General features: G+C 30.7%; 2 protein-coding genes across 2 annotated transcripts in view; one reads left to right on the top strand and one right to left on the bottom strand.

Moving 5' to 3' along the window:
• Positions 1 to 7,360, top strand: part of LOC146531414 (dopaminechrome tautomerase-like) — a 31,561-nt gene extending 24,201 nt beyond the window's left edge. The window contains exons 5-8 of the mRNA XM_085198263.1: positions 2,196 to 2,382; positions 2,842 to 3,036; positions 3,486 to 3,618; positions 4,597 to 7,360. Coding sequence (XP_085054389.1) covers positions 2,196 to 2,382; positions 2,842 to 3,036; positions 3,486 to 3,618; positions 4,597 to 4,707 — 626 coding nt within the window. The 3' untranslated portion in view covers positions 4,708 to 7,360. The remainder of the gene's footprint in view (positions 1 to 2,195; positions 2,383 to 2,841; positions 3,037 to 3,485; positions 3,619 to 4,596) is intronic.
• Positions 7,361 to 10,702: 3,342 nt separating this feature from the next.
• Positions 10,703 to 13,299, bottom strand: LOC146531413 (ecdysone oxidase-like). Its single transcript, XM_085198566.1, has 3 exons — positions 13,236 to 13,299; positions 12,851 to 12,984; positions 10,703 to 12,459 (listed from the first exon to the last, which is right to left on the bottom strand). Exons 1-3 carry the CDS (start codon positions 13,297 to 13,299, stop codon positions 11,734 to 11,736), a joined length of 924 nt encoding a protein of 307 aa, XP_085054692.1. The 3' UTR covers positions 10,703 to 11,733.

Genomic DNA, 13,299 nt, shown 5'->3' with positions numbered 1-13,299 from the left:
TTATTCATATACAATATCCACAAAAAACTATAATAGCATATCATAGGAAATAGCTTCAAATTTGTGCTAATTATAATCTATTTCAACGTGGAGGACGTTTCGTTGTTTTGGTAAAGCAGCGACGTGTGTCGGAACTCTACTTTCTCCGAAAATTACATAAAAGGAAAATAACGTATTTACAAGCAGTCCAACAGAATAATTTATATATTTACATAAATTATTCTGTCGGACTGGTGAACCGATAAAACCGAAACGTCTTATTAAACACTTATTAGAACACACAGGGATTGCATCACGTCCTCGTTCTTGCAAAATAAATGTGTTTTCAAATGCGTAAGGAATTATGGAGGTAATTTTCAAATTGGCTTTAATTAACGTTTTAGCAGTCAGTTAATATTGGAGTTATTAATTACTAAAACTATTTAAGTTATTTATTTTGTGTTATGTTTTGCTTACTTTACTATTTTTTTACTTTTGTATAGGGGAAAGGTGCAAGTCATCCTCACAAGGGGATTTCTTAAGTGAGAATGCTCATATTTTACACGATATTTAAATTATTATGAATTTGATAGCGTTTAATTATAGCAAATTTATCGGACCATATGTGGGCATCTCCCAAACACGAAAGATTTAGTTAATGGTTTAATGTTATGTATTTTACGTTTTTTAAAAATCAACTAAATAATCATCTTGGATATATGATAGGGGAGTCTTAGACGACCCCTAGTATATGTACTAGATAATCTGGAATCTCCCTTCATACATGTATTTTAAAAGTCGCTCAAGTTCAAGTCGATATCGATCTCAGAGTGTTCCGTATAAATTTCACGATAGGACGTCCGCGGGAACTTGATTTTATAAAACACGAAAAAAGTACACAAAACAAATTGACAAACTAAAGTATGCGGGTGTGCCCGCTGATTTTGTATGAAAAAATCTACAAATATAAGTTTGTAATGTTTTATTTTGTGATAAACCAATAAATTTCCATTTTTCGAGGTTTTTTATTTGTACTTTAGGTTCAACTTATGTCACTTCTTCTTCTGTCAAATATAATTATTGTAGGTAAGTTGTATTATAAAGATTTCTATTACGCTTCAAATTTCATACAAAATATGGCAAAAACGATGCATAATTGCTGGTTTGTTATGATTATGCTAATTTAGTATCTTAATTTTTTCCGTGCTCTAAGGGACCGTAACCCTGACCGTAAACCGTACCGTAAACCTTGTAAAACGACCACCTTACTTACACGGATGATCTAGTTCATCTACCACGTGATCATCAATTACTTGTTCGATTACATAGCCTATGAGATCTTTATACAAATATATGACATGCGAAAAGGAAAATACAGCGTAATACCTAACAAAATGTCATACCTTTGATCTAGGTCAAATGCAATGAATAAAAATGACTCAAAATCTACCTTACTTTAGCTCGCAATCACTAAATATTATTTTTTCCATAAAAGTTGTAGGTATCTTCTTACTCTCGTACAACTTCCCACTTTCTATACAATATTACTAAATAACCCGGCAAAGATAGTATTAGCGTTTTTCTAAGTAATATCTACTAAGGAACGCTTAAAAAAAGTTCTTTTAGCTTAGAACTCTTTACTTCCGGATCGGTAAGCCTTGTAACTTAGCTCGAGATATAAGGAAAAGTAAGCAAATGATCATTCTAAAAAGCAAAGAAAATTATTGTAAAGACATGATAATAAAAAGTAATGATTATTTGTTTACTTGAGCGATAGGTACTGAAAGATTAAATATAAATTTTATTTTATAAATTAAAAAATATATATTTATTTTAAAAAACATAACGACTGCATAAAAGTAAAAGAAAGTGAAATATTTAATTTTTAATTAGGATCAAAATTTGGGACCTATAATTCTTCGAATCTTCTAAAATTTAACCTGTTATAATAATAACTCATTAAATACACATATATTACACCGAGGCCGTTGTAGCATGTGTTTGTAAACACAACGGTTGTGGATTCAATTTCCACTCGAATTATGAAATATTACATATTTTTATTTCGTCGTTCTGTTAATAAAGCAAGCTGTCTTAATAACTCGGCTTCGTCGTTCTGTTAACTTAATAAATAAAATCGAATAACACGTATAGTTATATTTTATAATATAAATTAATACAAATTACTATCAACTATATTATTCTTTTGTTTCTAGGTATTATTGTATACGATGGACGTCGGGACAACGCGTGGCGTGTCACCCATGCGTCTATGTATCCAGATCCCGACCTTGGAGAGTATGACATTGGAGGAGAGAAATTCACACTTATGGATGGTGTGGTCGGTCTCGCTCACTCGCCTGCTCAAGGTCTCCTGTATTATCAGCCTTTAGCTACTGACAGGTAATTATCTTTTTGATTACTTTTTAAAGTAAAAAAAATGTTAAATTTCCAATTTTCCTTGTTTCTAACAAGCTGCTGCTTATTGGTATTTGTTCTTCGTGATTATTGGTAGGTATATGAGGCCAGTCCTGGCGCAGGGGCACAATATGTGACTGTAAACGCGACTGGTTGTGGGTTCGATCCCTATTCGAAGTGAAATATTTATTTAAATTTATATTTCCATTTCTTCGCTCTGGTGTCGAGGCAAAGTGCATCATTGAGTTCTGCCACTCAATTCGCAATGCCTCCAGAATTTGGCGGAAGATGGGGAACGGAGTGTCTTAACAATAGATTCCCTCTGCCTACCCTGCTGTGTGCGGGATACAGCGTGAAGCTGATTTAAATTTTATTTTAATTCGTACTTGATGCCTAACTTACTTAACAAAAATAGTATGAAATAAATAAGATAATATATTACAGGGTGTTCAGCGTCTCTACAGCGGTTTTAGCATCAGGTCCACCAGCAGAAGGAACAGACTTACCAGTTAACCTAGTGGGGCGAAAATCCTCTCAAGGATTGGGTATTGCCGTTGACCCACGTGATGATACTATCGTCTTCAGTCCCATGACTGAAACAGCCATTGCTGCTTGGAATCCTATTACTAATTCGCACAGGTATTATTTTAAATTATTATAATATTTTTTAACGATACAGCCCCATTGAGTTTGAGTTTGATTCGTTTTGACGAGTAATTTGATACTTTATAGTAACCAGGGTCTGATGATGGAGCTGGAAGGTGGCCATAGGAACTTCGATAATCTTTGAATTAAAGATATTAAAAAGTTAAAAATAAAATTAAAGAAAAAAACCTGTTTTTAAGAACAAGCTTTTATTATTTTAATAAATAAACTAAACGCTAAAAATAAATTAACTCTAATAAGAAATATAACATTTAATAAATAATAAAAGTGTGTTACATTTTGATGGTATAATTAAGAACATTCAGCACCTTCTTTTCCTCTCGCTATCAGACTTTTACGTTTTACGTTTTTTAAAATAATTATTTAAAAATATTATATACTTATCATAGCCAAACATAGCTAAAATAATAATTTACTTGCAGAGTGCTAGCTCAAGACAGTGAGAAATTGCAGTTTTGCGCTGAAGTGCGGTGGGCGGAGCGCGACAACGGCGCTGTATGGGCCCTTTCGACGCGCTTCCACAAATACTTCAAGAGATCCGTGTCCAAGCATGAGGTGGGCTGAATTTCTTTTATTATTTATCGTTCCGCACTTTCCACCGAATTCTGGAGGCATTGCTTATTGGCAGAATTCAACGCCACCATGCTTTGCCTCGACACCGGAGTGAAGAAATGAAAATATAAATTTAATAATAGCGTACATTCTCTATTACTTCTTAAAAAGGTTATATTTAATATGTAAAAATATATTTCATATTACACATATATAAATATAAAAAAAATAACTACCTATACATTTTTAAAGGCCGAGTCATTCTGACTCTTATAGTTTTTACCTATTATTTTGCCTCATTTGAAAATCCATATTACCTACGTATTTCGTAATGGTAATTCCATTCATATTTGTGCAATAAATATTTAAAGAACAGTTAAATACCCTCGACGTGTTGATTTAAGCTTATCTTATTGGTATATTGTATGTATGTAAATCCCCAAACTCAATTTGCAGACAAGAATTTATTTGCAGATAGCATTGATTCATAGGTATTTCTTTTTTTTCTTATTATATAGTTTAATATCTTATTTATTTATTTAATGCTTTATTATAACCAACCTTATAATAGAACAACAAGAAAAACCAATAATATATGCCAACAGTGGTATTTGAGGGATATTTTTTATTATTTTTTTGATATAAAAAAAGGTCATGGTCGCTAAATAAGTATTTTACAGAATATACGTAAATAAATAAATCGGACCGAGAGTGGATTTTTCAAAATTATAGAGAAATTAAATTTGAATTTAATTTAATTAGAAATTAAGGAAGCAGCAGAAGGTCATGACCTTATTAAAATTTAATTTAAACTCAAACATGCTCAAAATGCCAATTTAAATTATAAACTACAAAAAAATATTTATTTAATAAAAATAAAAAATATTTATTGCCATGAAAATAGTATTACCCTGAAAAAAGTAGTACCCTAAATATCTTATTATTATAAATAATTATATTATTGCATTATTTGCATTACAGATAAACGTTCGCGTTTTGCGCGTAAAGGAGCCAGGGTACGGGGGCGGGTACATTCCTGTACAGACTCATGTACTTCGTAGAGCCGCTAACTTCACATCTACCTTATATTAAGATAAAAAAAATATTGTCGGCTTAGATATTTGAAAATGTTGAAAAATATACACACTTTTTTTTTTATTTCATATAGTAGAAATTACAATTCGAAAGTACTATAGTACTCATCTAAAGCACTCATAGTTTTTAAAAACGTAAACTCTCCTGTAATTTTGTGTACTCTACCCACATCAAGCCGACATTGTTATTTTTCGTTTATGTAAATATATTACTATTATAAAGTGAACTTTTCATATATATTATATTTTACAATGCTTAATTATATGTTCAAAAGGTTTTTGTATATTAATCTAAAAACACTAAACTTGTTAATTTGATGACAGGAACTTTTGGTTAAAATTAATTGGCTTATATTATTAACAGTGGATTATAGTTAAAAAATAATCATCTAAATTTGTGACATTATCTTTTTTTATGATATTATATTTTTTATGTTTTATAGTTTATATTAAAGTTGAATAAACTTTAAATTATATTAATTTGTTAATTTAATTGCTCTGCTACAGTTAGCGGCGAGAAATTAGCATTTTAAAAATATTACTGATTATTATTGTAATAGTAATTTACATTGATATATGAAATTAAAAACAAAAGCGAATAATACAGAATTTGATATGGACGTAACACACCTATAGTATATTATCAATTTATTAAAGTTTTAGTATTCAAATTTAAATTTATTATTACGTAACAAAAACCTTTTGAACAAATGAATATATCACAATTGAGGGGTATAAAAGCAAAATTGCTTTAGTCCAGAAGGTATTTCTTACTTATGCATATTAAAATATTTCTTAATTTATATAATATGTTACCGGGAACCTGCATAAATCGGTATTCTATATAATGCCTCATCAATGTGTAGAATACCTAAAACGTGTAAGTAATGTATGAAATGCTATTTATTTTATACTCTGTCTAGGTACTTTATTAAAAAGCTAATACGCTCTTGTGCTAAAGACGAGAGTAAAAATAGCAAGTTTTTTCATACAATCTCTAAGAATTTTATACATTGCCTGGATGAGATATGTAATCAACAATAATGTTCATAATTATACATACATTGCTAGGACCCTCCAGTTATTTTATAAAATACCGAAATTATACAAATTGCCGGTAACATATATAATTAATGTAATTTTTATTTATTTTCATTCATCTTATTTGAGTAACCTTTTCCAATGAAAGGACCAACATACAGAAATATGCAGCTTAGTCTATTTTACTCTATTTTAGTATTTTTACACAATTTTTATATATTTTGTGACTTGCCTTTATACCCATCAATTAGTACGCTGGTAGTAACTGAGCGATTTACATGTTTACTTAATCTTTAGTTATAACGCCACAGACTGCATTTTGGCATAATCTTGAAATTTATATAATAAAAAAAAACAATAACCTTGCAAAAACACTTACAACTATTTTAATAATCTGTATTAGGTAATTATATAATTATTCACAGCAATTTTAATACAGATATATATATATATATGTATTTCCTTTTTCTAAGTTTCAAAATTGGTCTCGGTTTTTGTTTCCTTATTGAATATTTAAAACTATGTCTGAAGAAAATACAAAACAATAAAGTGTGTTTATGAATAAACTTATCTATTTAGAACAAGGATATACAAGCATGTACAGCCATAACTACATGCGCTTAATAAGCAGTTTTCCTCCTTATTTTATTTGTGAAGACGAGTAATATATATTATATGTAAAAAATGTAAATATGCTGTGCAAAGTTGTTATTACGACGTAAATGACTTTATTATTATACGCTAACTAAATAATGTAGAAAATAAATAATATTTACCTAACACCGTTAACTCTATGGCATATTATTTATTCGTCTAGGTTTTCTATTTAAAAACTTATAAGGAAATACTGAAAAACAATTGACTGATTTCTTCTTTCCGATAAAGTCCTTGTTATTTTATGCCAGTAATATCGATATCTCATCTAATTACTAAATATATACATAAACATATGTATTTCTATATGTAAATCAATATTTTTCAGTGCGATAATGTTTTTGAAATTTATTCATTCTTTTATAATTAATTATTTTACATTCTAAAAATGTCTATTAATTTTCTAATTGCTGTGAATTCAACAAACAATGGAGCCAGTGCTAGTATAATAGGTTAGGAAATTTCAGCAGTCTGTGGTTTATTTAGTAACGCCATAAATTTAATTATGATTAGAGGGTCTAGTCTTCCATTACTGATGATCTTTTGGTACCAAATCTGTAGAATGTCATCAATTTCACACACAAAAATATTTATGTATGAATCTGACGTCTGTATGTGTAATTGTAAAACCGTATTTACTGTAATAGCTGTTATAATTCATGTAAACTGTGTTTCCATCTATGAAGTTGACGTTACCAAGGACCCAAGGAGTATCTAAATTACCACTATTTTGTTTTTTTTAAAGATAGTGAACTAATTTATGTATTCTAACGACTATGTGTAAATGGCTGTAAAATGTAAATATGTATTTTAAATATGTATTGTAAATTGTCACGTACCAAATGAACTGTTTGAATTGGGATCTGTTCACTCGAACCTAATATCGAATTTATTTATTTTAAATAAAAAATCATTTTGTACTTTTATAACATTTTAATAAAAGGACCAAATATAAATGTGTTTTTATATCTAACCATATGTCTATGTGTAGTAAAATTATTGTTTTAAAGATATGCCAACGTTTATTGTACAAGATATTATTATCTATATATATAAAAGGACTTGTCCTCACTGACTGAGGTAAGACGCATGTTTACTTTCGTAATCTGGACATCCACTAAGAAGGGATTTTGAAAAATTTTAACTCTAAAGGGGTAAAATAGGGGTTGATAGTTTGTATGGAAAAAAATTTAAATCGGCACCGATTTGTAAAATTTGAAATTTAGATTTTTAAAAGTATTTAATTGAACACGTATTTCATCGTTTTCTAGAATTCTCCCCCTAAGGGTGCAAATTAAGGGTTGAAAGTTTGTATGGAAAAATTCTTAAATCGCCACCGATTTTTATAAAATTTGATATTAAGAGTCTTAAAAATATTTAATTGAACATGTGTTTCATGGTTTTTTAGAATTCACCCCTTAAGGGTGCAAATAAGGGGTTGAAAGTTTGTATGGGAAAATCTTTAAGTCGTCACCGATTTTTATAAAATTTGAAATTTAAACTCTTAAAAATATTTAATTGAACACATGTTTCATGGGTTATTAGAATTCACCCCTAAATACACAAGCGAAGCTGCGCGCGTCTGCTAGTTATTTATATATTTCTACGATGAATCCTTGGTAAAAATGAAAAAATGCATATTGAATAAAAAAATTCGAAAAAGAAAAATAAGGAAAAGTACTATGTAATAAATTTATCTAATTATTTCCAAGAGCTCAAACGTAAAACTTGACTTACATTTTTTTTATTATATATTTTTTATACATGTACTGATTAAAAAAATAGAACATAGATCAAAAAATAACTGTATAAATTTTGGCGTAGTACGTAATATTAAAAAAAATATTAAATTTGTTCATATATGCAGAAGTTTTAAGTAAAACAGCTGTCAGGGCTGTTCAAATATATTTGATAGTCGATGGCATACCAAGCTTTTTTAAGTAATCCAGTAATAATAATAATAAGTAAACGATATGATAAATATCGGCAACCCCCAAATTTGCTATACTAATGTTCTATATGTCTATGTCTATATGAATATCCGTAAGCTGTCTACCTTTTCTGGAGCGGAGATCAGTTGCAGAAATATTTTCATTTCTTCATACTGATGTCAAAGTGCAGCGCTAAGTTCCGCGACTCAACACGCAATGCCTCCAAAATTCAGCGGAAATTGGGGAGTGGAGTGTTACGACACTGGCTAAAATAAAAAATGTTAGCACTAATAAATATTACTACCATATTATCTTGAATTATTTAGATTTTACAAACACTCATTTAATTTAAATAAAACGTGTGTAAAGGCGTTTCGTGATCTCACACACCTAATATAGGAAAAAACGTTCTGCGTCAAGCTTCAAATTGCTCAATATTTACGTGAGGTTGTTTTATGTTTAAACACTGTAGGTATATTATTTTTTAGTTCATGAAAAAAATATATATATGGCATAATTATAATTTTGTCATAAGCAATTCGTGACGTTGGGACACAAGCGTATCGTTGTAAGACTTCAAAATTATAAAATCTTTCTCTAATAAATTACTTGCTTTAAGTAAATCTATGTTAGGTACTTATTTGAAGTCAGTTTTTTTCATCATTTTTCATTCATCAACAGTACAATGTCCGGGTTCAATTACACTAGTAAATGCCAATAACATTTTTTCTGATATAATTATATCTTCCATATACAGACACCGATGAGTTATGGTTTTATTATAAACAGAGATAAGTTGTGCTTTTTTCAAAACAATTAATTATCCTTGTGGGGACTATGAAAAGCAACCTAAAATATTAATAATTTTCACATTAGAAATCTTATGTGCACTGTAAACATACATTATATATTAAAACTAGCGACCCCCTTGCGGCTTCGCCCGCTTTTACTACTGGATTATTCATATAATGTATGTTTGCAAAACACTTAAGATCTACTCTAATGCAACCCGCATTTTCGTAGTTTCAATAAGGATTTTCCAATTGTTTTACACAGCAAGGATTTTTTAGTAGGTACCGTAACTTTAAATCTGTGCTACTAATCTTTTTAAGTACTTATTAAAATATATTTAAATGACTATTTTTAGATAGTTAAATGAATATTTTTAAACTGAAGAAATTATAAACAAAAGCCTACCTACTAATAACTACAACAAAAAATATGAAACCAAATATATCGCGCTGAAATAATACATTCAACTCCAATTATCCAATACGTGCAAACGCATCTAAATCTTTGTTGCTATGCCTCTATAGCGGGCGGGTTTTTTTTTGCGAGCTTGTGGTTAATGCTGAAGAGGGTATATTGTCCCTGATGAAAAGCAAGCATTACGTGGCTGCCTGTGAGGAAAATTAAATAGAATGCATTGGCCGGGAATCGAACTCGGGCTGCCCGCGTGGCAGGCGAGCATTCTACCACTGAACCACCGATGACATGACTCGCTTGTATAAGCAAAACGTCGCGGGGCGCGTTTCGCAGCAAGGATGTTTTGATATTGTAACAACTTCTAAAGTACTTACTAAAATGAAAAAACAGTAAAAGACAGTTTTGATCTACATTAAATGGCCAACGTAACTAATATACTTATTTATATGCTGAGAGTAAGGGATAAGTGAAACTTGAGTAACATACAGCTGATGTGTCAACGGCGGGATGTGTCAACAATTAAATGCGTTTTTCTCTGAAACTATTCGCAATTTCGAAATACTGTAAAAAGAAAATTTTATCTTCATTGACCGTAGAAAATTAATAAAGTATTTTAAAGGATAAGGTTAAACCTTATCCTTTAAAATACCATTATGGAAAAATATCCCTCACAATAAAAAATATATTGAAATTACTATTTTTAGACAGAAATATGATCACTACACGTTATCCTTAAAAGATAAAAATATGTTGTCGCGGACTTTTTTGTAGATCTTTTTAAGAGGAATAATACTCCAGTACATTATTTTCATGTAGTACTTGCCATTAAAGCAGCGCATGCGCGAAAGTGTCTCAACGGGTAGGACTTTATACAAATTTATCGTATTTATGTTAATTTACATAAGAATATACAAATATTAAAGTATATATAAACCTTACCTGAGAAATACTCGACCTAATGGTGAAAACCGCATAAAAATCCGTTGGGTGGTTTAGAAGAAGAAGAGTTAGAAAGTTCAGACAGACACGAAAAGCGACTTTGTTTTATAAGATATAGGATACGAGCGCAATTCAGTGTATTAATTAAATAAGTCAGTAGTTTAAGCAGGCGAACCTGCAAACGGGTGCTAGTATAAAATAAAATAGATTTAAAAACTCAGCGCACAATGCACATCTCATTATCAGTGAATTCATAATTCAATTTAATAAAATAATTAATTTGATTCACAACTTTAATTACATTGTTTAATAAGATGACCTTAAAATATATTTTTTTCTATCCTCTTCATTTTCAGAGTATTTTCTATTAAATAATTTTATTATAAAGATTGTCGGCATTAATTCTTACTATTGTCAATTTCTTCATTCACTTTTGAGCTTCCAAGATATTCTTGTTTGATCATATCAGCGCCCATTTCTCATATCATTATTGACGGAGGCATTATACTAGCGTCTATAACACGTAGATTTTTGACACCATGAACTTTTAAATAATTGTCTACAACTGCAGTTTCAATATTCGGGCCCATCTTACATGTTCCTGCTGGATGATATACTGAAAGAGCAAGGTTTTTCAAGTAACACTTGCAGTAATCCTCGCTTTGGAATTGGAGGTCATTACACTGGGTTACATTTATTCTCTGAACAAATGCATTGATAGATTTAAAATAAGGTGCGTCAATTATCTTTACAAAGGCTTTAATACCTTCTGAGATTGTTTAGACGTCCCTTTCGTCTTCGAAGTAATTGTATTTAATTAAGGGCTTGTCGTAAGGATTTGACGATCTCAGAGATACCGAACCTTGGGAAAGTGGATGTAATAGAATAACACTAAATATAAACAATGCTTGTTTATCGTTAAATGCAGCAAAAGATGTTGCAACCTCGTCCTTAAATTTTCCAAAACGAGATTTTATCCCTGTAGTATTTTTCCTATAGTAAGCGAAACTATTTCGGAATTCAGGGTACGACATATTGTTGGTGCGGGAGTAAAACGAACATACGTCAGTAAAATAATTCTCTGCAAGCAGGCCACTTTTGTTATACAAATATTTAATCACTTCGAATTTGTTAGCGTTTGGATCTACAGTTGAAGAGTCGTCTCCATAAATAGCTATAGGTGCATAGCAATGGTCTTGCAAATTTTTGCCTACATAGGGTGAATCGACTTTAACTGTTATGTTTTTAGCCACTTAATCAGTTTTAGGACCTATTCCCGATAACATCAATAGTTGCGGAGAGTTAACGGTGCCACCACTTACAATAACTTCTTTATTAGAATAATACGTTTTGTTTTGACCATTCACATTTACTTCAACTCCGTAAGCTTCATTTTTATCGTTGAGGAGAATTTTAGTGACATAAGCTCCGGTGAGTATTTTTAAATTACTTCTTTTATTAGCAGGCACTAAGTATGCTGAATATACACTGCTTCTTTTGCCACTAGCAGTATTCATTGATATTATTCCTGAAACACCAAACCCTTCATATTTAGCTGAGTTAATGTCTTTCACTCTTTTAATTCCAATGTAATCCAAAGAGTCTATGACTTTTTCAGTAAGTTCTCTGTTAGTGCTATTGCAGTTATTTATGATTACAGGACCATCACTTCCGTAATAGTTTTTTATTTTTGGGTCTTGTAATAAATTCATATTTTGCAAGCTTTCAAGTTTCTTGAATTTAGAGCTAACATTTTCCGGCGACCAACTAGGATTTCCTCCATCTTGCCAATTTTTAAAGTCAGCGTCTCTGCCTCTTACATATATCATATAGTTAATTGAACTGGATCCGCCTGACATTTTTCCACGTGGCCATCGAATCACGCCATTCTTTACTGCTTGGTGATTTACTTTATCACTTTCAAGATCGTATTGCCAATCATATTTGGTATTTTGAAGTTGAGGACTCAGATATGGTATCTTAAATGTAAAAAAAAAAAAATATTTAAAAATACTATTAGCCACTTACTTCGGTACAAAGTTTTGAGTTACTAAGCTATAAAAAGTATAATAATTCTATTTCCAAATGAAGCTGTCGTGACGCAAGGACACAAGCATGTCGTTATAACTCGACGGTTGCGGGTTCAATTCCCACTAAGGGGAGTCAATTATTATTTACTAAGATTTCTACGCTCTGGTGCTAAGGCAAAGGCGAGGCGTTGAGGTCTGCTACTTAACACGCAATGCCTCGAGAATTCGGCGGAAAGTGGGGAAGTCATTGTCATTAACATTAGGTTCCCTCTGCCTATGAAGCTGAAAGAAAAAAAAAGCAAATGAAAAGATTGTAAGTTTTATAATACATAGTTCTTACTTCAGATTCTATGGGAGGTGTGAAACCCGCTTCTAGCAGCAGCACTTTCCAACTACTAACTTCACTGAGACGAGCTGCTACCGCACCACCGGCAGACCCGCTTCCAACGACTATAAAATCGTTCTTTTCACAATCTGAAATACAAATAGTTCATAATGAAAAGGAAAAAAAAAACAATATTTCTTAAATTATAATTTTATAATTTTTAATTATTTTTTTTAAATATAATTACATAAGTCAAATGTACGTTTGTTATATGTAAATAAATGTATATATAAATAACTATAATGTTACGAATTAAATAACAATCTTATTATCTTATATCTTACTTCCAGTATCATTACTCGGCTTCTCCACTATAAAACATTGTGATGCAGTTAAAAACTGTATTGCCGAAGCGAAGAGCTGTGAGGCTGCTCCTGTGGTTGTGGAGCAACCGGTAGTGCCAT

The sequence above is a fragment of the Heliconius melpomene genome, chromosome 15 (assembly GCF_056956725.1).
Source record: "Heliconius melpomene rosina isolate 202511_hmr_F chromosome 15, ASM5695672v1, whole genome shotgun sequence".
In the NCBI taxonomy this organism is placed as follows: domain Eukaryota; kingdom Metazoa; phylum Arthropoda; class Insecta; order Lepidoptera; family Nymphalidae; genus Heliconius; species Heliconius melpomene.
This window is presented reverse-complemented; position numbering and strand designations above follow the sequence as displayed.